Raw genomic sequence first — 24,504 nt, forward strand, 5'->3', positions numbered from 1 at the left:
ATGCTATACGTAGGACAAATTTTCAAAAACAATTTAGTATAAATTTATGGGCTGGGATTATTGGTAATCGTCTGATTGGACCGTACGAACTTCCCAGAAGATTGAACGGAGAATCCTATTTAAATTTTTTGCAGCATTTTCTACCGATACTTCTTGAAGACGTTCCGTTACAAACACGCTCTGAAATGTGGTTTCTTCATGACGGGGCTCCAGCACATTTTACGAGACATATTAAAGATTTCCTCGACATCACTTTTCCTCGTCGTTGCATCGGTAGAAATGGACACGTTCTGTGGCCACCCAGAACACCAGAATGCAATGTTATGGACTTTTATTTTTGGGGACATCTAAAATCATTAGTATACGACAACCAGGATGAAATTAAAACAGAAGCTCAATTGCGGCAACGAATTTTTGATGCTGCTGAAATAATCAGACATAATTTACATACTTATAATATTAAGAATAATTGGATTCGTCGAATAAACGCGTGTATTTGTGAAAATGGTGGCCATTTCGAACATTTATTGTAATAATAATTTTCCATGTAAGTAAAAACAGTATTCAAACTTTAATTATTAAATATTTAATAAAAACCAATACATGCTTTTTCTCTATCACTGTTATCAGTATCAATACATATTATGCCTAACGATCGATGATTCATGATAGCTGATTTACAGTAATTAACGAAGAATAACAAGGAACGCAACGTTGCCGGCTGTATTTCCTTTTCTGCGAACAATAATCAAATGGATTAAAATTAATAATTTCTTTTTTGAAAACGGTTAACTTCATAAAAAAATGTTTTTTTTTTGTTTTAAATGCTGCAATCTGCACATATCGTTATAAGGAACGCACTATTTTCCGGGACACCCTGTATAATGCAGCAATGCGGTTAGTGACGTGTGAGTTTGTTATATGTATGTCAAAAATTGACCTTGTCTTTTCTTTTTGACACCAGATCCATATTTACAGAACTTACCACTGCTTACGACTTCATAAACCTACAAAATTTCGTTAACTCCTTCTTTATTACTGTCTTAACCGAATATGACGCTTCAATACGTCATATTTGGATGTAATCATGTTCTTGATGTAGCAGTGCGTGTGTGACGTGTGTGTGCATTATATATGTCAAAACTCGACGAAAGAACAAAATCGAAACTGCTTCAGTAACTGTTTTCTATTCATTTTGAAACCAGGGCAGTATTTTCAGAGCTAGCAACTGCCTACGATCCCTTAACCCACGAAATTCCGTTAACTTCTCTTTTCTTATCCTATAAACCCAATACGACGCATCAATGCGTCATATTTTTTGATATTATCTTGGCTGAACGCATCAGTGCGTTATGCGCTTGGCGCACCGGTACGTAATGTACATTACGTTAAAGTACGTTATACGTATTTCAAAATTCGACATAAAATATCGTCGAAAATATTTTTTGAATGGTTTTTGTCGTTCTATTTTAACTCAGAACACTATTTGTAGAACTGGGGCCTCTCACGACCCCGTAAACTTACAAAATTCCGGTAACTCCATTTTTCTTACTCTCTAAACCGAATATGACGAATCAGTGCGTCATATCATTTGATGCAATCTTAGCTTAACGCATCAGCGCGCCATGCGTTATATGTATTTCAAAACTTGACACAAAAAATCGTCGAAAATAATTTTTAAATGATTGTTGTCCTTCTATTTTGACACCAGAGTAGTATTTGTAGAACTGGCCGCTTCTAACGACCCCGTAAACCCAAAAAATTTCAGTAATTCTTTTTTTTTTCTTATTCTCCAGACCTAAACTCTTGCATACGACGCATCAATGCGTCGTATATTTTGACGTAATCATGTGCTTGATGCAGCAATGCGTGTGTGACGTATGCGTGCGTTATATGTATGTCAAAACTTGACGAAAATCATAATCGAAAAGGCTTAAATGATTGTTGTTCGGTTTAACATCAGGGCGGTATGTGCAGATCTTACTGCCGCTTTTGACTCCGTAAAATATAGAAAACTCTTTAAGTTCTTCGTTTCTTTAAACCTAGATTCTCGCATATGACGCATCCGTGCGATATATTGATGTAGAAGTGTGTCATGCGCTTGAAGCACTGGTGCATGTATGTATGACGTATAAGTGTATGAAATGTATGTCTAAACTAGACGGAAAAACATCGAAAAGGCATAAATAGTTGTTCTCCAATTTTGATTCCAGGGTAGTATTTGTATCCTTTTTTCTTACTGTCTAAACCTAGACTCTTGCACATAACGCATCGGTGCGTCATTAGTTTTGATTTAATTTTGTGCTTGACGCACCAGTGCGTCATGCGCTTGTTACATGTATTTCAAAATTCGACATAACTTTATCTTCTTCTTCTTCTCGTGCCACTCCTAGCGGAGATTGGAAATCATCATGGCCACTGCGACTTTGTTAGCAGCGCGCCTAAAAAGTTCAATCGAACTACACCCGAACCATTCACGTAGATTACGAAGCCACGATATTTTTCTTCTTCCCACACTTCTTTTGCCCGTAATTTTGCCCTGCATGATATATCTTAAAAGTTCGTACTTTTCACCTCTCACAATGTGCCCCAAGTATTCCATCTTTCTAGTTTTTATCTCATTTAGAATTTCGCATCTTTTGTCTAAGTTTGGAGTACTTGCGTGTTAGTTATCGAAAAGGCTTAAATTATGGTCTCCTTATTTTGACACCAAATACCATCTTGTGTTTCTAGGACGACGAATCTTCCGAAAACGAAAACTTTTACGAATCGTCCGACTCGTCGGATTGGGTGGCAGAAGAAGAACAAGAACGTGAACGCCCCAAACGTTCTTCTCGGCGCCAAAGAACCACGCATGTATCGGATTCCGATGCGGACGACGATATCGACGTGGAGGTGTACGAAGACGAAGACTACGATGAAAGTTACAACGAGGATTCGAATCCTAGCTACAGCAAAGCTGGTTCGTCCAGAAAGGAGAACGGCGCAGCTAAACTGAAGGTTAGTATTATAACTTGTTACTCATTTGTTAGTTAAACTTAGTAGTCGGGTAGAATGCGTCAATTTTACCAGTGTCGAGCTTTCGATTCCTATTTTAGAGGCATATTATAGAAAAAGACCAATTATTACAGTTTTTTGTTTGTTTTAATTTTAAATATTTTTTGTTTCTTTACTTACGTTTTTTTTTGTATAAAACATCTCAACTTATTTGTGCCATTTCGTTTATAGACTTATTTAATTATAGAATAGCAAAAGTGATCGTTCAAATTTTAAGGAATCTCAAACGAACAAGGCGCCCAAGAAGGAAACTCCCACCCGAAAATCGAGACAACCTGCAAGTAGTAAAGGTTCGGACAGTAACAAAGACAACGGTAGTAGTTCAAGTAAAACTAACTCAAACAGAAGTAGTTCTGCGAAAAATGAGAGTACTACTCGTCAAAATGGTAGTGCCAGTAAAGAAACCAATCAAACGAATAAGGTAAGTGTGTCTATATTAAAAATTACAATTTTTTCACATTACAGTTTGTCTATTTTACAGAACAGTGTCATGAACAGCTACTCCTCGAACGTTCCTAGAACATCGAAATTGACGAAGATCTCGGAGCAATACAGACTCAGCGAATGGTTGTCGGAAACGCGGCCCAGAAAATCTCCGTATTATCCACAATTGGGAGACGAAATCGTGTATTTCATCGAAGGCCATCAGCTGTATCTCAACGCCGTGGAAATGAAGAACGTCTACGAGATCAGCGTCAAGGATCTGCCGTGGAATAAGATGACAATTAGGGTAAGTGTTAGGGAAAAACTTAAAGATTTCCTTAATTATCTGGTGTTGGAAATAGTTATAATATTTGACAATTTTTGTTACTTTAAACGTTGTACTAAGGTTTTAACCCTTAAACATTAAAAGCAAATAAAGGCTTATGGTTTAAGAATAAGTCAATATACGAATTATAATTGAAATGACAGGCCCTTCAGGTTGGAGATTGGGCTAGAGGCTGACAACCTCTTCCTGTAAAAAAACATATGTTACAGAACGTCACGAACTATTAGCTGGACGGAACTCACGACAACGACTCTGCAAACGAAAAATGGAACTGAGATTAGGAACATGGAATACCCTAACCCTGTACCGAACTGGAGCACTCGCATCTTTATTGGACATAGTGAACACGTAAAAAGTAGATGTTTTAGCACTGCAGGAAATGCGGTGGATGGGAACTGGCACTCTTGACAAGAGAACTCATTCGATATATTACAGCTGCAATGAAAGCCAACACATAGATGGCGTGGGATTTATTGTAAAACGGAAGAACAAAAGGCCTTATTATTGACTTTAAAGCCTACAGTCAAAGAATGTGCTATTTGCTCTTAAAACGAAAATTATTTAATTGACAGTTTGATCAATGCAGATGCCCCAACTGATGACAAACCAGACGAAATAAAAGAACAGTTCTTCGAAGACCTACAGAAGCTTGCTTAGAGCAAGCCTACAGGACATGTCTCAGAAATAACATTAAGATTGTATTAGGTGACATGAATGCAAGAATAGGACGAGAGCGAGTTTTCATGCCCACGATAGGAAAACATCCTACACAATGTCGTCGTAGCTAGAGTGGACCTATGAAATTATCCACTCTTCTGTACGGTCTGCTTAGGGGCTTCGTGAATTCCATGTGCGAAACACCCTAGGCACTTATCCCTTATTCTAGTTGGGACGTAGAATTGTTTCTTTTTGAAGGATAAAATAAAACTCAATCGTAAGAGACTAAGACAAAGCCTCAGAGCCCCGCTAGTCGGCTCCCTAGAGTTTAGGGCTCTAGGAAAGACCGAGGTAGACTGTCCTTTGGTTTGGAAATCAACTAATATTTATACATAATATTTTATAAGATTCCAAACCAAAAGACCAATGAAAAAATGGGAAAAGGAAGGAAGGCGGGGCGATGCGCGCCAAGAGTGCTCATTGGTCAGACCAAAAAATCTGACCGAGCACTTGGCGACAACAACATCAGTAGCGATAATGGATTAAAACTGATAAACTTAAACTGCTGAGAAGCAGCAGCACTCAATATGACAGTCGCTAGCATCTATTTTGAACACGAGAACATATACAAGGTAACCTGGACCTCTCCTGATGAAAGAACAACGAGTCAGATTGATCACATCTTAATAGATTCAAAGCATGGAACAGACGTAATAAACTGCAGAAGTTATAGAGGCGCAAACATAGACTCAGATAATTGCCTAGTGATCTCAACATTGGGCTAGAATTTCATACACCAGTAAAGAAAATAAAATGGATACAAAAAAAAATGGAATGTACAAAAGCTGAGAGATGGGAAAATTGCAGAATGGTACTCGGAAAACATCGCCAGCAGGCTAAGGAATCAAAATGTAAATGAAGAAGACCAGACAGATATAGACTCCTACTGGACCAGAATAAAGGAAGACATTGAAGCAGTAGCGAAAGATGAAATAGGAACAGAAATTTGTGCCCGTAAAAATCATTGGTTTGACAATGGGGGCATCGTCCGACAATCATTTGAGGGCATCTTTAGTCTTCTAAGGCCATATATGACCATCTACAATTAACAGCAATATATGTAGCTATTATAGGAATTTTCAAAATTGTTAACTATTATAGCTTATCGATTTGTTTTTTCTTTTTATATAGTGTTAATTCCTTTTTTACATTGTTTTTTTTTTGTTTAAAATATTACTTAAAAACCCCGTCGGTTTGAACGCGTAAATCTCAACACTGTTAAGCTTTCGATTCCTACTTTGGAGGCATCTTGATTCGTCTAAGGTCAAATATTTTATATCACTTAAAAATTTACGTTGGTTTGAACGCGTCAATTTTAGCTGTGTCAAGCTTTAGATTCCTACTTTGGAGGCAGCTTCAGCCTTTTAAAATCAAATAAGACGATCTCCAATTATCAGGACATGTACGGCCATTAAACGAATCAAATTTATCAATTATTGTAGTTTGTTGGTGTGTTTTCTGTTGATTTTTTGTATATTTGTATTTGTTGTTTCGTATATGACAATTTTAGCAGTGTCGAGCTTTCTATTCCTACTTTGGTTGTATTTTCAGTTTGTTAAGTTCAAATATGATCGTCTCCAATTAATAGCAACATCTTTAGACACGATACGAATAAAAAATATCAATTTTTTTAGTTTTTTGATTTGTTTTCTCTCTTTATATACTTGTTCCCTTTTTAGTATTTTAAGACCAAATATGACCATCTAAAATTAACAGCGGCATTTACAGCCATTAAACGAATCAAAATGATCAATTATTAAAGTTTTTTATTTGTTTTTCACGCTTAAAAACCTATGGCGGTTTGACTGCGTCACTTTCAGCCATGTTAAGCTTTCGATTTCTAATTTGGAGGCATTTTCAGTCTTTTAAGGCCAAATATGACCATCTCCAATTAACAGCGTGCGGTCGTTCTTCTCATTGTTTCGTTCTCGTCCTCGCGCTTCTCCTCTTGCTTTGTTCCCGTGTCTCTCTTCATCCTGCTACGTTTCTTTCTGTTCATCAGCATACTTTTACTTCTACCTTCTCATTCCTCTATTCCTTTTATTTCTTGTTACCTTGTTCATCTCACATCTTTCATTTCTCTCTCTCTCTCTCTCGCCCTCTCTCCCTCTCTCTCTCTCTCTCTCTCTCTCTCTCTCTCTCTCTGTCTATAGGTGCCGTACTATCAAACATTAACAAATACAGTATAAGAATTTTTTGAAGAAATTTGCATAAAAGCAGTTTTCTGTGTTTTATATATAAAGCACTCTTTATTTATCGTTGAAACTGAATAAATGCAGCTTTATACAGGGCGATTCATTGCAATTTATGCTTCAGGATCGAGAAATCGCCAAAGTTATCGGCATTCAGTATGAAATTAAACCGCCAAGATTGTGCTGTTTAAAATTAGCGCTAATGGACGAATCCGGAAGACTGACGGGCAAAGTGTTTTCTGTGAAATACCACGACATGCCCGATGTTCTAGATTTTTTCGTACTGAAGCAAATTTACGTCACGGCGATGTCGAGAACGTGGAAAAACGGAAACAAGTGAGTAAATTATATTAAAGAACGTTAAAACTGTCACGTAGTTGTTGGAATAACCTTTTAGGTTCAGGTGTATGATAGACGACGAATGGTGGATCGGCGAGATCATTAATAAAGCCCCAGCCAGTGACGCTTTTCCCGATTCGTCCGTTTTGTGCTACGAGATTAAATGGAATAACGGGGAGCAGGAGAGAATGAGTCCTTGGGATATGGAAATTATTGATCCAGAAAGTAAGTACACTTAAAAAAATTTCATGTCTTGTATTAACCTTGTTTTGAGGCAAGAAAATATTTTTATTTCAGTTTAAGGGGTTACAATGCCCAGTTATAACGCATTTTCTTTATCTTTTTCTTAATAATAATAATCCGATCGCTATGACATAAATATGTTCTTCTCAAAATCATCTAGGCGACAGAGAACACCGCTTTTACCGATCAAACTTTAATTCAAACTCAATATTCCTGGATATTGGATTTTCTCTCGCCTATTTTGATTGAAAACTCAGATAGTTATTTTAAATCCATGGAAGAGGAACGAGGAAGTGTGATATCAAAAAATGATATCACTTTATCTCGCTAGCGGCTTCTGGCTGTATAAATAAACATTTAGATTATCGTTATTCTCGTTCGAAGATTTTAAGACGCAATTCTCAAAGTGGTAAATAACTATCTTTAACTATCTTAGTCTATTTGTTGTAATGTTAAAAGTGGCTTTTCCTTTGCCTAAAATAAAATGAAATTTATTAAAAACAATTCGTAGTAATTTTTTCAACTCTAAAACTCACTTTGTAAGTACCAAATCCCAATTTGTGGGCCTCTCGGTGACATGTTGATCTAGAAACGTGTCTTCCAATAACGTCACTCCATAAAACGCTTAACTCCATATAATTTACTCGTCGATTTTTCACTATAATGCACCTTCAATGGCCCTTCGATCTGCTTCGGTTATTTTACCTTCTCGTAGATTTTTAGGTTTTGTGACGACCAAACCTGTAGTTTTGTATCTTTTGACTATATTTCTTAGTGGATTTCGAATTGGATTTTCCAGAATTAAAAAATCTAATAATTATTGAACAAATTTTCTCATCGATAACTTTACCTCGACCCATTGTACAATCCACAAGTAGCAAAGAGCTTTACAGTACTACAAAATACATTTAACATTAACTGACAATATATTGTTTTGGTGTCATTTTTCCATAGCTGCCTCTGGATTTAACGTAATTATGAAAAAATCTACGTATGTTGACATAAGTGAATGCATAACTAGGGTTTAGTGAATATTTTTTTATTGTTGAATATAAATAAAAAACCATAAGGTTAATGTTTTTAATAAATATTAAACGTATTAGACCTGCGTATTACCCTTTCGATTCCTACTTCTATTTTATGTAGCCGAATATAGGCTGAAAGATATCATAGTACGATCGAAGAATAGGCTTTTATAGGAAAAAGACAGACAGTTATGCCCAATAAGCGGATCTCTATAAAGCAAATTACAGAAATTTGTTTCTTCGCGATGGAAGTATCTTTATTTCTTTTTTGAGCTTGACTTTATTACTCTCAAAAGAATTGCGGCTATTAGTTTTTATTCTACGTGATTTCAGGAATGCCTGAAGATGAAAGTCAATCGATTCCTGTCCTAGAAGAAGAACTAACATCGATACTGTATAAAACGATACAGTGTGACTGGCCATACAGTGACTTGTCCTTGATTACGAAACATATCGTAGCAGGCATAACCAGGGTAAGTGTTTTTTTTTATCTCATTCAAATTAGAAATCTCTCAACAACAATGACTCTTTGTTGAAGTGCAAATAATCCGGTATAAGCACCGAAACAACTCATTTGCACGAATAAACAATTTGTTTTTTAGTCAATTAAATTTTATTAACTTTTTATTACGAATTATACAACAAATGAATTGAAACAAAACAAAACAAAAAATTGAACACTGAACTCTAACTAACTTTCCAACTGACAATCGAGCTAACTATATAGACTTGTATGCCATTTATACAGTACGTAAATCTTTCAGCTGGACATAGGTAATATACATTAAATGTGGCAACAGCGTTTTCTCAAGCCCACTGCTGTCGTCAAGGCCGTAGACGTTTTAACTTTTAGTATCAATTAAGACTATTGGTGTGCATCGAGGGTGTTAATTCTGCTGCGTAAATCTACGTTATTGCAATGCATTTAAAGACCTTTATAAAAATTTATTGTGGGCTGTGCCTACTAAAAAAACGAAAAAGTATTATTCTAAAACTAGTTAATCTAAATCAACTAGATTATGTGCCCTCTCGAGATCGTTTCCATAGATGGTGGATTTAGTACGTCCACAGAAAAAGAAATCCATGGGAGCCAAATCGGGAGATCTCGCAGGCCATTTAATTTGGCTTGTTCCGCTTAAAATGCGATCCTGAAAAATTGTGTTTAAATAATTTCTCACGATATGCGCATTATGAACGAAACAGCGATCCTGTTGATACCAGACATCTTTCAAATATATATTTTAGAGATTCTGAATAGCTGGAATATTATTACCTTGTAAAAGAGCAAGATATTTAGCTGAATTTAGACTCCCTCAATGAAAAATGGGCCAATTATATGGTAACCTGAAATGCTGGTTCACACATTAAGTTTTTGAGGGCGATAGCTGCGATGTACAATACTTCGATGGTCATTTTCCTGAGACCAATACCGCATTCTGGAAGGATTGTGATGCCCCCGTATTGAAAATCACGATTCATCGGCGAAAAGGATATTTTTTATTAAATTATCATTTTCGTGAGATATTTTTATAGCTTCACAAAACACCATTCTACGAAATTGATCTCTGGGAAATAACTGAGTTTTCGAATATTTAAAGCTCTTAAAGCCATATTTTTTTTAAACTTTATTAACTGTGGTATATCAGTCTCAGAAGGCAGATCGAATAGGCCTTCTGAAAAACCTTCTTTTTTTCCTTGACCTGTATTTTACCATTTGAGGGCCTAACGAATCGAGTAATCAATCAGGAGCTAGAATGAAGTTCGCCGGCCAATGAGGAGCCCGGTGATGAGGTAGTCGAGTGGATCTGCGCACGCTATTGGTTGTGATATGTGCGGATAAGTTAACAATAACTAAATCATCAACTTAATTGTTTAGAATTTATTACTTTTAAAGTAATGTAAATGTTATTAGATTATAATTCAAATATTTGTATTAGTAATCGATAATCAATTGTACTAAGAGTTTGTAGAGAGTAGATAGTAGTAAAAATAAAATAACGGAGATCTTTTAATTTTCTTGAAACACCTTTAAATCAACTTATAAATGTAAAAAAGATGGAAAATACCGAGAGAGCTCTTGCAAAGTAACCTTTAATAAGCATTTTGTTTTAAAATAATGTGAAAATTTATTTGTTGTTTACTAAAATAATGTGAAAATAGCGAAAACATTTTCGCTATTTTCATTATGATCATCTTAGTCGCCGTTCAATCCTTTTGGATTATACCTTACGTTTTCGCTATTTGAGGATTAGTCTCTTTTTTGTTTATCTTTGTTACTCAGGTCTCCCTTGGCTTCTTTGTTGGATTGGGGTCCATATCGTCATTTTTCGCTCATCTCGTTTGCTGTTTAATGAACTATTTTATGAGGTAAATGTTCACGTTTTGTGAGTGTATCTAATCAAAAGACGTTTCTCCGTTAAGAAGTTCTTATTGGTAGAACTGCTAGAAAAAAAGACCCACGTTGGAATACTACAATACAAAATTGGAGACCTTACGAAAGTAAACGACCAAGAGGAAGACCACAGATGAGATGGGTTGATGACATTAAAAGAATAGCAGAAACAAATTGGAAATATGTTGCTCAGGATAGAGACCGATGGAAGGAGTTGGGAGAGACCTATGTCCAAACATGGACGACAGAAGGCTAAGAAGAAGAAGAAGATTGGTAGAAACTTTTGGTTCTATCTCACCTCAATATTTCAGTAATATATTCTTTTATGTTTATCCGCTCTTTTCCCCTACTCTCTTTTCTGGTCCCCAATCGAATAGTTTTTCGTGACACTTTAATTGAACGGTCTTTTTGAAATGAATTTATTTTGTTATTTATTTTAAATAGGTGATGGAATTAGCTATAGCCGAGCCGTTTTTGGTACCCGTCGATATAAACGAATACCCTCTGTACGCGATGGTAATCGAATACCCAATCGATTTATCGACGATTAAAGCTCGATTCGAAAACAAGTTTTACAGAAGACTGACCGCAGCACAATTCGACATCAGATATTTAGCCACGAATGCGGAGAAATTCAACGAAAAACATAGCAACATCGTGAAACACGCCAGAATTTTGACTGAACTGTGTTTAAGAATTCTCAGGTAAGTGGCATTTTAGCTAAAATTCGAAACATCTTACAAATTAACACGGTGTGTCCATTTAATATGTTTCTTTAGAGATTTGGTAGCGAATCTACAAATATTCACTTGTTTTGAATCGTCGATGTTGTGTCACTTCGTATACAAAATAGAGACAATAAAAATTTTAACAAATTACAGCAAAAAAACTCTTTTACATTGCGGAATCTAATTTTTGTTGTCCCAGAAGTTAATTTGATCTCATTTTTGTCTTGTTTCTTTAGACATTGCTCAGAGTATGTCGACGTACCAAGCCTTTACCACCGACTCGTTAGTTCGTACGATTCTTCCGAATCAGAAGAAGAAGCCGAAACGCCGTCCACAAGTAAGAACTTACGAACAGCGACGAGAAAATCTAACCAGGATCCGGACCAGTGGCAAGAAGAAGCAATGACTCTCGTAAATCAGTTGTGGACCAGCGAGGACGCGGGTCCGTTCAGGCAACCCGTCGACACCACTGTATATCCAGGTAATTTTCATTAAAATATATACGAGAATTTTCTTGACCCACGCGAAAAAAAAATGGTTGATCGGTATGTATGAACAACTTTTGATCTTACCCTCGTAAGGTGTTACTAGAGCTGTCGTTGTCATCTTTTAAGTGTCAAACTTCAAACACTGCAGTAATATCATAGAATATAGACGCATATGGGCGATTTGGTCACGGTTATTATCCTTCAAAACACTCGTGAAGAAGGCGACGGCATAAACTCAAACGGTGGCCGTCGGCTTAAACCTATATACTAAAAAGGTATAGTTTGAGGGAACTGGGAAAGGAATACGAAGGGAACTATTTATTTAACTTATGCATCCACGCTTAATAAAATTTCGATGCCATTGATTTTTAATTTTAAAAGTTAAAAAGCTATGAAATTTACAATATTAAAGTATTTATTTGTTTTATTATATGTAAATAAAATTTTATAACTTTAAATTAAAAATAGGTTTGTTCCAACACTACGAAAAACCATCACGTAATTTTTTATTATACTGTTTTTCTTCTTAAAAATTTACGAAACGTTTTAAAAAAATTTCAAAATATATTCAACCAAAAATTTCATTTTTTCTAGAGACTTCATCTAAGGCATGCGATTTTGTGAACAGTTTGGTGTTTGTACTGCCCCAGGCCAGATGGTAGGCATTCGTATCATAGCCAATGATTAATTGCAGTTCATTTTTCATGCAATCTCTCACTAGCTGTTCCAACTCCCTTGATGGTTGTTCGGGATCATCATATGGGAGGTATGCTGATCTGAGAGAGCTGTCTCCTTCATAACTCCTGCCTCTATGACCTTTATCTTTACTGTCGTTCAGTCTGTGGAACAGAGATCACAACCAGTCTTCTGTGTTAAGGTCTTGATTTTGCCTCTTTAGACGGGTCCTGATGGTTTCTTCATCAAGCTCTTTCTCGGGGAGGCGGGTGAGGACCATGGGGTGCTTTTGCATATTATTTTGATCGATTATATTTAAGTTTGCTCCCTCCCACAGGCCCTCAATAGTCCTTACTACTTCAGCCGTTCATTTTTTCGTATACTCTTTAACACAATTTACCCACAGGGTTCCTTCGCTAAACGATGGTTTATAGAACCGTAGGAGTTTATTTTGACCTTGTGCTTGCTCCAGTTTGTTACTGATCAAATTTAATTGAGGCCGATCTAGTTGAGTATCAGGATGGTGTCTGTGTGCTACCATGACCTAGTCTGCTCGTTAGAGCCCCTTGGTTTCTTAGCGACTCTATGGCGAGGGGGGTGGTGGTATTCTCCCGACGTCTCTTTTGATCCTCGGGTGTTGCTTATTTGGTTTTCTTGAGATTTGCTATGGTCCATGTTCCAGCATCTATTTTTGCCTTTTTTTCTCATCTTCCTTTGTTGAGCTCTAGAGAGGCGTATTTTGAGACTTACCTATTATTTTTTTAAATTTAAAAATCCGAAATTATACTTTATAATTTCGAATTTTCAAATTGTGAAAAATAATTCTTCAGTCTATGTGCTAAAAAGCAGTTCTAGCATACTAACGAGTTTTTGGGTTTTCTCTCCCAGTGATTACTTTATTTATTTTATTTATAGTTTATAAGAAGAGAGTTTTAATTATATTATTTGTAGATTTGTACATATTTAAATTAAAAATTTTTCTAAAAAGATTAGGAGTAGGATTCGATCTGTAATTTTATAAAATGCAAAAATTTAATGCTAATCATTCTACTAAGACGCGGCATCTACATAAGAAATATATTTATTTTTGTTTTATTTAGTTTCGTTCATCCGAAAAACGTTTTTCTGTAGATTTTTTACACATTTAACTAGTAATTTTAATTAACATGTTCTTATATTCATCGTTAACGTTATTTCCCTTGACCTGCATGAAAACAAAATAGTTGTTTATTGAAAAATGTATTAGCACAGCTAAAAACTTTTGTTCTTGTCCTCGTAAAGTGTTATTACAGCTGTAGCTGTCATCTGTCAAGTGTCAATCTTTCAAACAGTGCAGTAATATTTCTTTATATACTTTATTTATTTTTATTTAAGATCGTTCATCCGAATATTGATATTACATTTTTTTTAAACGTTCTTCTTGATATTTTCTTTAAGAATAATATTCTTTCACTGAAAAGATAGTAATTGCAGACATATTTGCTGCAAAAAAAGAAGAAATATGCTTTTCTGTGTTTATTTATATTTTAAATCTTATTTGAGATTAATTCTCTTTAAGTAAAATTCTTTTTGTATGTCACGTCACGTACATAATGCATGGATATTTATTACTTACAGATTATTATCAGATTGTAAAAAGTCCAGTGGATCTCGGAATGGTGAAAGACAACTTGTCCAATAAGGTGTACGACAATCCGCAGCAGTTTTGTGTGGATATGAGATTAATATTTTCGAATTCTCGATTGTATACGCCCAATAAGAAATCTAGGGTGAGTTTGATGATCTTTTATTATTAAAATTAAGCTATAAAAATATTTGCGTCAATAATATCTGAAAAGCTCTTAAATGGAATGCATACTTTTGATGAAATATGAAATGCATATTTTTAGTTTTGTATTATAGTCCTTTATGTGTGAAAATAAAACTTTTTTTAGTACAGTTTGTATATAAGAATACACTTTTAGACTCAATTGGAAAATGAGACTATACGTAGACCTCGTCATCGTCTCCTACGATATTCTTACAAGAGCTTTAGGCACACCTGTTTGTAATTTCTAAATAAACCATGTTTTATTTTTATTTCATCATTTGTCAATATGTTTCTTTAGATATACGACATGACGAGTCGACTGTCCAGCATGTTCGAAGAAAGCATGAAACAGATATTGTCGAAGTGGAGGACGGCGATGAGAAGGAAAAATCGTAGGAAATCAAATACGAGCGACAACGACTCTGAAGCTTCGACGAATTCTAGCTCAAGTAAAGAAAAATCGGACTCGGAAAATGGAGTATCCAACGACAGCGATAACGTTTCCGTTTTGGGCCACAAAACCGCCACGTACTCGGAAAGTAGCAGCAACAGTACTGTACAAACTAAGGAAAAAGTCACGAGAAGCATGAGAACGCGTAAAGATGACGATGCAGAAGAGTATCATCCTCGAGGTAAGTTAGTGTGTTGTTTAACACAATCAACTTCAAAATTTCCCATATATTTCAGAAGAACGGGGTCCTTCAACAAGAAAAATGGAGTATCGATCTTGTTCAGAAGAGTCTTCCTTGTCGTCAAGCGAAGGTGAAGGTGTATACTACAAAAGAAAGAACACTTTGAGGCAAAGATCCGCCAGGAAAAAGCCCAACACCTACGACAGCTCGCAATCGGAAGAAAGCGTTAGTTCGACGAGAAGATCGAAGAGAAAACGGAAGAAATCCGAAAGCGAAAGCAGCGATAAGTCGTCTAGTGGAACGAATACCAGGCGAGAAGAAGAAGGTACTTTCATTTCGGCCGTTAGTAGCAGAGGGAGAGTTCGTAAAATAACGGATAAAGCCAAAGCTTTGTTTAGAAGGAAGTAGATTTTGTTCAATTGTGATTTTTCCAAAATGTTCATATTTTTTTATAATTGAGAATTGGTACTGTGGCATGGAACGTACTATATATATTTGATGCTACACAAATTTTTTACGGAAAATGATGAAAAGATTCTTATAAATTTGTTTCAGTTTTGTACTGCCCTAATATTAGTTTCTTAGGTAAAGAAAACACTGAAAATTTGTGTTTTATTAAGTTTACAACCGAAATAGTTGCTTTCTTATGTTTAGCCGTCAAAATTCCTTTCCTGTGTTCGATTTAAATCTTTTTTGGTGCTAAATAAGGAAAAAATATCGTTAGGAACATGACAGTATTGCTAAATATTCTAAATATTTTCTGCGAAGTCCTCATTTTATACTTTTCTTAATTTTTGGAGACGTTTTTACCGTCAAAGTTCTCTCATTCTTTTATATACGTTGAGACTAGAGAAGCATTTAAAAGAAGCCTTCAAATTCGCATTAGAAAAACGGAAAATATGCATGGGCCTTAGTATTTTCGTTAAGTAAAAAATATGTGTGAAAATTGTAACAAGACTACTTACTTTCAAACGAAAATTCTTTGTGCTGACAAAAATATCACAGATAATCCTCCTGGTCTGTACGATTTGACACCGTGTGAGTTTTGTCTGTTCTATGAAATGTTAAATTAAAATAAACAAATTTTCGTAGGTTGAGCGCTTTTATAAAAAACGACAGGTTTTACAGGGGAGCTTAAAGAAAAAGCTTTCAAACTCTCTTTAAAATAACGAAAAATGGTCAAGGTGCTCAATTTTGTCGTAAATATAAGAAGTGTGTGAAAAAATTTTAGCTACAGTTATCACTTTTGAATAAAAAACGTTTTTACTGACAACACTGTGTCAGATAATCCACCTGGTTCGTCCATCTTGATACTATGTGACTTTTATCTGTTATGCACGGAGAATGTAGCACCAAAATAATAAAATTTTCTTAGTTTGGAGCTACGGAGGAAAAAGCGTCTCGGTTTATAGAGGAGAAACGGTGAAAAATATGCACAGAGCTGTTTTAATGCAAAGTTCGAATTAAATGAGAATATGATAGCTAGAATTTTCACTTTTAAACAAAAACGGTTGTGCTGACAAAAATATATTAGATAATCCACCTGGTTCGCACGATTTGACACCGTTAGAGTATCTATCTGTTCCTCAAATAAAATTTTAACAAAAACATTTACAAAACGTTTACAACAAAAGGAAAATATACAAATTTTCGTAATTTTAGCGTTGTTAAAGAAAGCGAGAAGTTTTGTAGGGGACCGTAAAGAAAATGCTTTCAAATTCTCTTTAAAATAATAAAAAGGACTCAATGTCCTCAGTTTTTTTTACAGTACTACTTGTGTGAGAAAATGGTAGCTAGAATTCTCACTTTTAAATCGAAAGCAGTTGTGCTGACAAAAATATGTCAGATAATCCTCCTGCTTCGTCCGATTTGACACCATGTGACTTTTATCTGTTATGCACTGAAAATGTAGCACCAAAATAATCAAATTTTCTTAGTTTAGAGTGTGAAAGAAAAAAGCTTTACGCTTTATAAAGACGCATATAATTAAAACAGTGAAAACATGCACGGAGTTCAGTTTTATTGCACGAATTGTATGAGAAAATTATAGCTAGAATTCTCACTTTTAAACAACAAATGTTGTGCTGACAAAAATATATCAGATAATAGGCCTGATTCGCACAATTTAACACCGTGAGAGTATCTATATGTTCCTGAAGGAAAACGTTGTATTAAAATAAACAAATGTTCGTAGTTTTAACGCTGTTAAAAAAAGTGGGACGTTTTATAGTGGAGCGTAAAGAATAAACTTTCAAACTCTCGTTAAAATAATGAAAAGTTCTCAAGGAGCTCAGTTTTTGTATGCCGTAAGAATTGTGTGAAAAACTGGTAGCTAGAATTCTCACTTTTGAATGTAAAGCGGTTGTGCTGCCTAAAATATGTCAAATAATCCTCCTGGTTCGTCCGATTTGACACCATGTGACTTTTATTTGTTATGCACTGAAAATGCATGGAAAATGTTATGCACCAAAACAATTGAATTTTCTTAGTTTGGAGCTGTGAAGGAAAAAGCTTCACGTTTTATAGAAAAGCATGTAAAACTTGTTTTAAAACAATAAAAAATACACAAGGAGGTCAGTTTTGTCTTATATGTAAGAATTCTATGATAAAATGGTAACTAGACTTGTCATTTTTGACCACAAACGCTTTTGCTCAAAAAATGTGTCGGTTAATCCACATAGTTGTTCAACTTGACACCATGTGACTTATCTGTTCAACCAGAGAAATATTGCACTAAATTTTCGTGGTTTTGCCGCTGTTAAGAAACAAACGAAAAGTTTTATATAGGAGCGTATAGAACAAGCATTAAAATTTTGTTCAAACCGATGGAAAATAGGTATGTACGAAGCTCAGTTTTTTGTACATGAAATAACTTAGAAGATGGTAGCTAGAATTGTCACATTTGAACTGAAAAATGCTTCAGAAATCCACCTTGTTCGCCTGATCTGACATATGTGACAAAAATAATTCTAGATCACTAATAGCTGTGAAGGAAAAATAGACACAAAATATGAAGAAGGGTATAAAAGAAGTCTTCACGCTTTCAGTGTAGCAATGAAAAATATGTACGAAGCTAATTTTTGTCGAAAGCGTAAGAATTGTTTGCGAAAACCGTTGGTAGAATTCTCATTGTTTAACTACAAACGTTAGTAATAACAAAATTGTATCAAGTAATCCACCTTCTTCAGCTCATCTGACACCACGTGACTTTTATTTATTCACTAAGGATAAATCTTCACCACAAAGACTAAAATTAGCAGTTTTATAACTGTGAAGGAAAGAAAAAGAGATAAAGTATGAAGAAGCCTTCAAGATTTTATTATAACACTGAAAAATATGTATTGTATTTTTTTTGGCCGAAAGGAAAATATTTGTTTGCGAAAACCGTTGGTAGGATTGTCATTGTTGACATCATTGACAAAAATCAACCTTGTTTGGCTGATTTGACACCGTTTGACTTTTATTTGTTCATCAACGGTAAATTTGCACTATAGGGACCAAAAGTTCGCACTTTTACAGTTGTGAAAGAAAAAGAGAAGCAGAGTATGAAGGGAGATATTTAAGAAGTTTAAAGCTTTTATTAGGACAATGGAAAATAAGCATGGAGTTGTCTAGCGGTTTATATTGAAGGAAATATTTACTATATATGTATAAATTTCACTAAAATGTGTTCCAGTAATGATTTGTTGCTTTGTAGACAAAATATTTTTATTGATTCCAAAAGTCTGCTTACTGTTGTGCAACTTTACTTGATAATTTTACCTTCTTTTAGCTAAATGCTTTGTTAATACCGCAGGTGGCGGTAGGAGAAAACATAATAATTTATTGAATTATTTTAATATAATATAATTTGTTTAAAATATAAATAAGAAAATTACTTTATTGTACCATTATAAAATTACACCCTATTGTACCATCTTTTTTTTTTTTAATACAATAAATAATTTTTTTTAATACTGGCTCCCTCCAAACGTGTCGCATATGTCTACGATTAAGAAATTGTGTTCGCACTGTCTGATTAGCATGTTTTTAAAAAGCCTTTATTTTGTACAATTATTAATTTTTAATTATTTATTAAATGAAATTTCGTACCCAAAAGATATTTTTTATCGTTGTATAAATAATTATTCGACTGTCGATTTCCCTTTGTGTGTTCAAGACTGTATAAACAAAAAACAATTGCCCCAAATTTAGTTCAGTTTAGGTGATGTACATTTCATTATTTCTTTAATCTGTTTATAAATTTTTAGATATAAGTAGTTGTGTTTTTTTTTCGTATAAAACAAGTAATACATTGTATACGTTTAGTAATATATTTGTCTTTTTGTGTTTTTTGATTATTCCCTAAACCGGCCAAGATTATTCCCAAATTATTTTGCGAGGTAAGAATAAGCTTTTAAAAGACAGAAAAAGATATAACGTGGCTTTACTTAAGGACCAACAAGTGGCAAAGAGGTTAGAAAATGAGATTAATACAAGATTAGAGGAAGACAACTTAATGTCTGATACATTGGAAGAAGAATGGAGTAAAATCGAAACATCAATGACAGAAGCAGCTAATGTTTGCTTAGGCAATACAGGAGCGAAGAGAGAAGAAGAAGGAATATTTGAAAACAATAGAGGAGTATGACATTAGCAAAGAAATAAAAAATTTCTATCAAGAAGTGAAGAAATAACATACAAACAATTTTTTGCAGGAATAAAGAAGGACTGCTCCTGGGAAATACTGCAGAGAAATTAAACAGGTGGCCACAATATTGAAGAACTGCTAAATAATAAAGAACAGATGAGGCAATAGGCCAATCAAAGGATAATGATGAGGAGTACGTAGAGGAACCAACAGAACAGGAAATAAAGGAAACAATAAAATGGCAAACGGTAAAAGCGCAGGGATAATGGAATCCCGGCGAAAATTTTAAAGGAAGGAATGGTCACACTGCAAAGCAAGCTATGTAATTTGATATTGAGAGTGTGGAGAGAGGAAAAATGCCAGAGAGATGGAATAATGCGGTAATTTGCCCAATAGATAAGAAAGGTGACACAACCCTTTGTGAAACTTACAGAGGGATATCGCTACGGGATGTTGTGTATAAAATATTAGCAAAGTTCATGCATAATAAATTGAAAAAATACGAAAGTGGTATAGTAGCAGTAGCGGCTGGTGTGGTAAAATTTTGGATAGGCCAAGCCAGCAAATTACATATTAATAGCTATGTGTAATCAGTGACGGATTCAGAGGGAGGGGTCATGACCCCCCCCCCCCCTAACTAATTTTTTAATGATTTCTCTGTTCATTTTAACTTCTGCGTTGTATCTAATTTTTGCGATTTTTTATTTTTCATCTAGCAAATCGCGAACAGAAAATGCCCTCTCTGTACATCCTTAAAGGACAGGAAATTACTTAAATGTTCCTTGCAACTGGAATGTTTTTTAAGGAGGCAGACATATTTTTTAAATCAAAGTATCCTTCACAATTCTATACACATTTCTTATTAGAAAATAACAATCACGGCCAACAATATAGTCTGATTTTCGTAATACTTCCAGACAACCATTTGTAGACATCATACCAAGAGCAATTAAAAGTATTACATTACTATTACTGTAACCTGGTAAAGCGTCATAAAAACTCATTTTTATGTATCAGTTATAAAACAATCTCACATATATATATAAGTTGCATACAATCAGGCGATATAGAAATCATGCAAATGTGATTTTTTTTCTTCGAATTTTACGAATTTTTTCAAAATTTATTTGGGCAACCATGCACTTGTTTGCAATTGTGATGTTTGTTTAAAAATATGTTACAATTATAGATTATGTTTTTATATTTATATATTATTATAGACATATTTTTTATCATAATTTAAAAGAAAATTTATATTACAATTCGATAATTACGTTACAAGTGACAACGATGATCGTCTGGTGCCTAAACAGCAAGCATAAACGCGACAATATAAATCGTTGTCCGGCAAGCTGCTTAACTTCAAACGCTTTTTGTACGGGGATCTTATGTGAACTGGGTCGGCCAGTTCCGATCGGGCCTATTAATGACGATTTAAAATGCCTGAATACGATTCGATGCTTTCTGTGGTAATATAATAACGTAGTTGTTTAACGGACGCTAATGTATTGAGTGATTTAGTACATTAAAAGTTATTTACATGCATTAACATAATTTTTGAATATATGTTTTTCAATTTTAAAGCTCTTAAAATTATTGGGTAGGCCCGGCCTATCCTGCCTACCCCCAAAAGCCGCCACTGTATAGTAGGTGAATAACAAGGCGGCTTTAGAGCAGAAAGATCGACAGTGGATCAAATATTTACCTTAAAATTGATACGAAATAACAGTAACGATCAAAACCTAGAACTCTTCATGATCGGGAAAAGTTTTATAAAGCTCTACAAAATTTGGGAATATAAAAAAAGTTGGCCACCCCTACCCCGGGCTTTTCCCTAAAACCTCCTTCGCAGGGGAGGCTGAGAAACATCGATTTACAAAGAATCGTACACCGTGCCGTAGAAAAAAATATTTCAAATAAGAAATGTAGCTAATATAATTTTGAATAAAAATTGTTATTTGCACTTTTTGTGTAAAATGAACAGTTCTCTCTGAAAAAACGCTTATTTTGAACATAGGGCGAAATCAATTTTTTAAATAAGAATTTAAAGGTGAACTGTCGTACACCAATTTTGCATTTTACCGCAAATGTCAGTTTCTATAATTCTGTTAAATAAATAGAGATCAATAAAATTTATCACTTCCATTGACCGGTTGCTGTGGAATTTCGATTATAAGGCCTAGTCTTTAAAACTTACAACATAAAATTTTGAATATTGGCAACCAAAGAAAACAGTGTCGGTCGTAAATCAAGACTTGGTGGAAATTGGAGACCAACTTCTAGAGTTCTGTTTGGCGATTAAATGGTAGAAGCACCGATTTATATTAAGAAAACGGCTCTTTTCAGAGTTGTTTTACTAACGTATGGAGGATGCTGTGGCTACAACCTTACCGGCCTATTTGTAGGACAGATATTATTGTGCAATGAGAACGGAAACTATTGTATTCGTATGCAGTTTGTAGATATCGTGGTAGATTCCTTTGAATTAAATAAATATAAGGTAACGACACCAGATAAGGCCACGCAAGAGTCCTACACTCTTTATACTTGTTTTAAACGATATGTATATGTAAAAAAATTAAGCTTCCAGTCAAGTTTGTACTCTACGCAGATGATTTAATAATTTTCTGCCGGGGCAGATACTGTTGCCGTTTGCCAACTGCTTGAATGGACTTCAGTAAGCGGATTTAACCTTTCTGTTGAGAAGACAAAAATCATTAAATTTTCTCGCAGGACAGTCAGTAATCCAGAAGTCCCATAAATAGTACTTGTCTAACAGCAGTAAAGAGTATACGGATTTTAGGACTCACATTCGACAGTAAACTTACTTGGAAATACCATTTAAAAGATCTCAAAACTAAGTGCAATGTCCAATCATCATTGGGGTGCGACGAAGACTCCGTACTTCAGATTTATAGATGTCTTATTCGTTCTAAAATATACTACTGCAGTTTCATTTACATATCTGTCAGCTGGCCCATCAGAATTAAAACTTCTTAATTCTGTACACAAAACTGCACTTCGAATCTGCCTTGGAGCCTTCAGCTCGAGCCCTGCAGAGAGTTTATACAGAGAAACTAATGAACTTCTTTTAAAATATTAGTCTCGAATCTCAGCTAATACCGAAAATCCAGCCTATAAATTACTAATTAATGACCTTTTAAACTCTCCTTCCCCTAAACTTCTATTTATGCCACCATTTAGTATCTCTCACGACATCTGAATAACATCGATCCTTCAGCCACAACTTCAATATGAATATTACCTAAACTTCCCTGGAATAAATTGAAAGCAGATTTTAATCTCTCGTTAACTAATTATGATAAGCATCAGACAAATCCACCATTTCTAAGGCAAACCTTTAAAGAATTAACTGATAACAACAGATTTGACCAAATTGTATACACAGATGTTTCTAAAAGTCCTATAGCTATTGGATGTGCTGTAACTTCAAACACAGATTTAATCATATCTTCTCCCGCTTTTCTGCTGCATACATACTGATGAATTATTCTCCAAGCTACAAACTGACTATCACCAGAATATAAAAAGTGGCAATATGTACAGACTTTTTAGCGCCTATCTACTCTCTCAAAAGTATGTACACGGTACATCCGTTGGTTCAAGCTATTCAAAACACTTCCGATAGTTTAATCTCACTGGGAGTATCCATAACCATGATTTGGATTCCGTCTCATGTAGGAATCATCTAATATAGAGACTGAAAACATACAATTAAAAAAATACTTACAGTCGTATTTTAAAAATATCATTCAAATGTCTTGGCAAGATCACTGGAATAAAATCCCTTCCAAGCTTCGTGATATCCATCCCATCGTTAAAAAGTTTGAGTTTCCTTCCATAACACGAAAAAACAAAATCTTAATTCGCCGACTTAGAATCGGCCATACAAGACTAACTCGTAAACATTTAATGACTTCCCAAGATCCACCTACATGTACACACTGTGGTAATATTCTATCTATTAACATATTCTTGTAGACTGTCCATATTTCAACAACAGAAAAAAGAATCTTTTGAATCGAAACCTACAAAATATTCTCAGTTCGCCACATAATTTCCAAAAACCTTATTAATTTATTCCATGAAACCAGGCTTTACCAGGAAATTTAGAAGAAGAAACGTAGTACAGAATTTGATCATTTATAATTGTACCAATACTGATTGTATTTATTTATTGATTGTAATGTTACTGTATATTCTTGTAATGTAATGTAATAAAATTGTACCTGTGTCAGTGACCTACGCTGTCGAGACACGTAAAGCTAAATAAAAAAAAATGTATTGATAACTTAAAAACGATCAAGTTTGCAAAAAAACCACAACAGACCTATTTTGTTTCGAGTGATCCAAAAAATAAAAAAAGTTGTCAGGGCCGAAAAAATTGAATGTTACAATGTATTTAAAAAAATTTGAACACTTTTTCGCCTGGGCGACCTCTTGAACCCTATTTTGGGATATCTCATGAAAGTGATTATGCAAAAAAATCTCATGGGAATATTTTTCCGAAAGAACATGAGCTTTTCGCCATCTATTTCTATTGCTTGTTTGCTTACTTATACTTTTTGAAACCTGGGAACCGCTCACACAGCAGGTCTAGTAGATTCAATTTTTGAATTTGAGGTGATTTGCATGCCTAAACAACAAATCAATCAAGAGTATCCGCTTCAAAATTATTTCTTCTTCTTCTATGAAGGCTTTAAAGCATGTTTATTCTTCAATATTAGCCTCCTAAATTGTTTAAATTATCGCACCATCTTTTTCTTGGTCTGCCAATACTTCTTCG

General features: G+C 34.6%; 1 protein-coding gene across 3 annotated transcripts in view; it reads left to right on the forward strand.

The window, feature by feature from the left end:
* BRWD3 (bromodomain and WD repeat-containing protein) overlaps positions 1-19,373 on the forward strand; it is a 28,444-nt gene extending 9,071 nt beyond the window's left edge. The window contains exons 13-23 of one of the 3 annotated variants that reach the window (XM_072545320.1): positions 2,734-3,000; positions 3,245-3,478; positions 3,539-3,787; positions 6,860-7,071; positions 7,133-7,299; positions 8,676-8,815; positions 11,179-11,438; positions 11,699-11,943; positions 14,243-14,394; positions 14,734-15,067; positions 15,123-19,373. In XM_072545320.1, the coding sequence (XP_072401421.1) occupies positions 2,734-3,000; positions 3,245-3,478; positions 3,539-3,787; positions 6,860-7,071; positions 7,133-7,299; positions 8,676-8,815; positions 11,179-11,438; positions 11,699-11,943; positions 14,243-14,394; positions 14,734-15,067; positions 15,123-15,475 (2,613 nt within the window). In that variant the 3' untranslated portion in view covers positions 15,476-19,373. The remainder of the gene's footprint in view (positions 1-2,733; positions 3,001-3,244; positions 3,479-3,538; positions 3,788-6,859; positions 7,072-7,132; positions 7,300-8,675; positions 8,816-11,178; positions 11,439-11,698; positions 11,944-14,242; positions 14,395-14,733; positions 15,068-15,122) is intronic. The other 2 variants (XM_072545321.1, XM_072545322.1) reach the window with 2 other exon arrangements.
* The last annotated feature ends 5,131 nt before the right edge of the window (positions 19,374-24,504 follow it).

The sequence above is a fragment of the Diabrotica undecimpunctata genome, chromosome 9 (assembly GCF_040954645.1).
Source record: "Diabrotica undecimpunctata isolate CICGRU chromosome 9, icDiaUnde3, whole genome shotgun sequence".
Classification (NCBI taxonomy): Eukaryota; Metazoa; Arthropoda; class Insecta; order Coleoptera; family Chrysomelidae; genus Diabrotica; species Diabrotica undecimpunctata.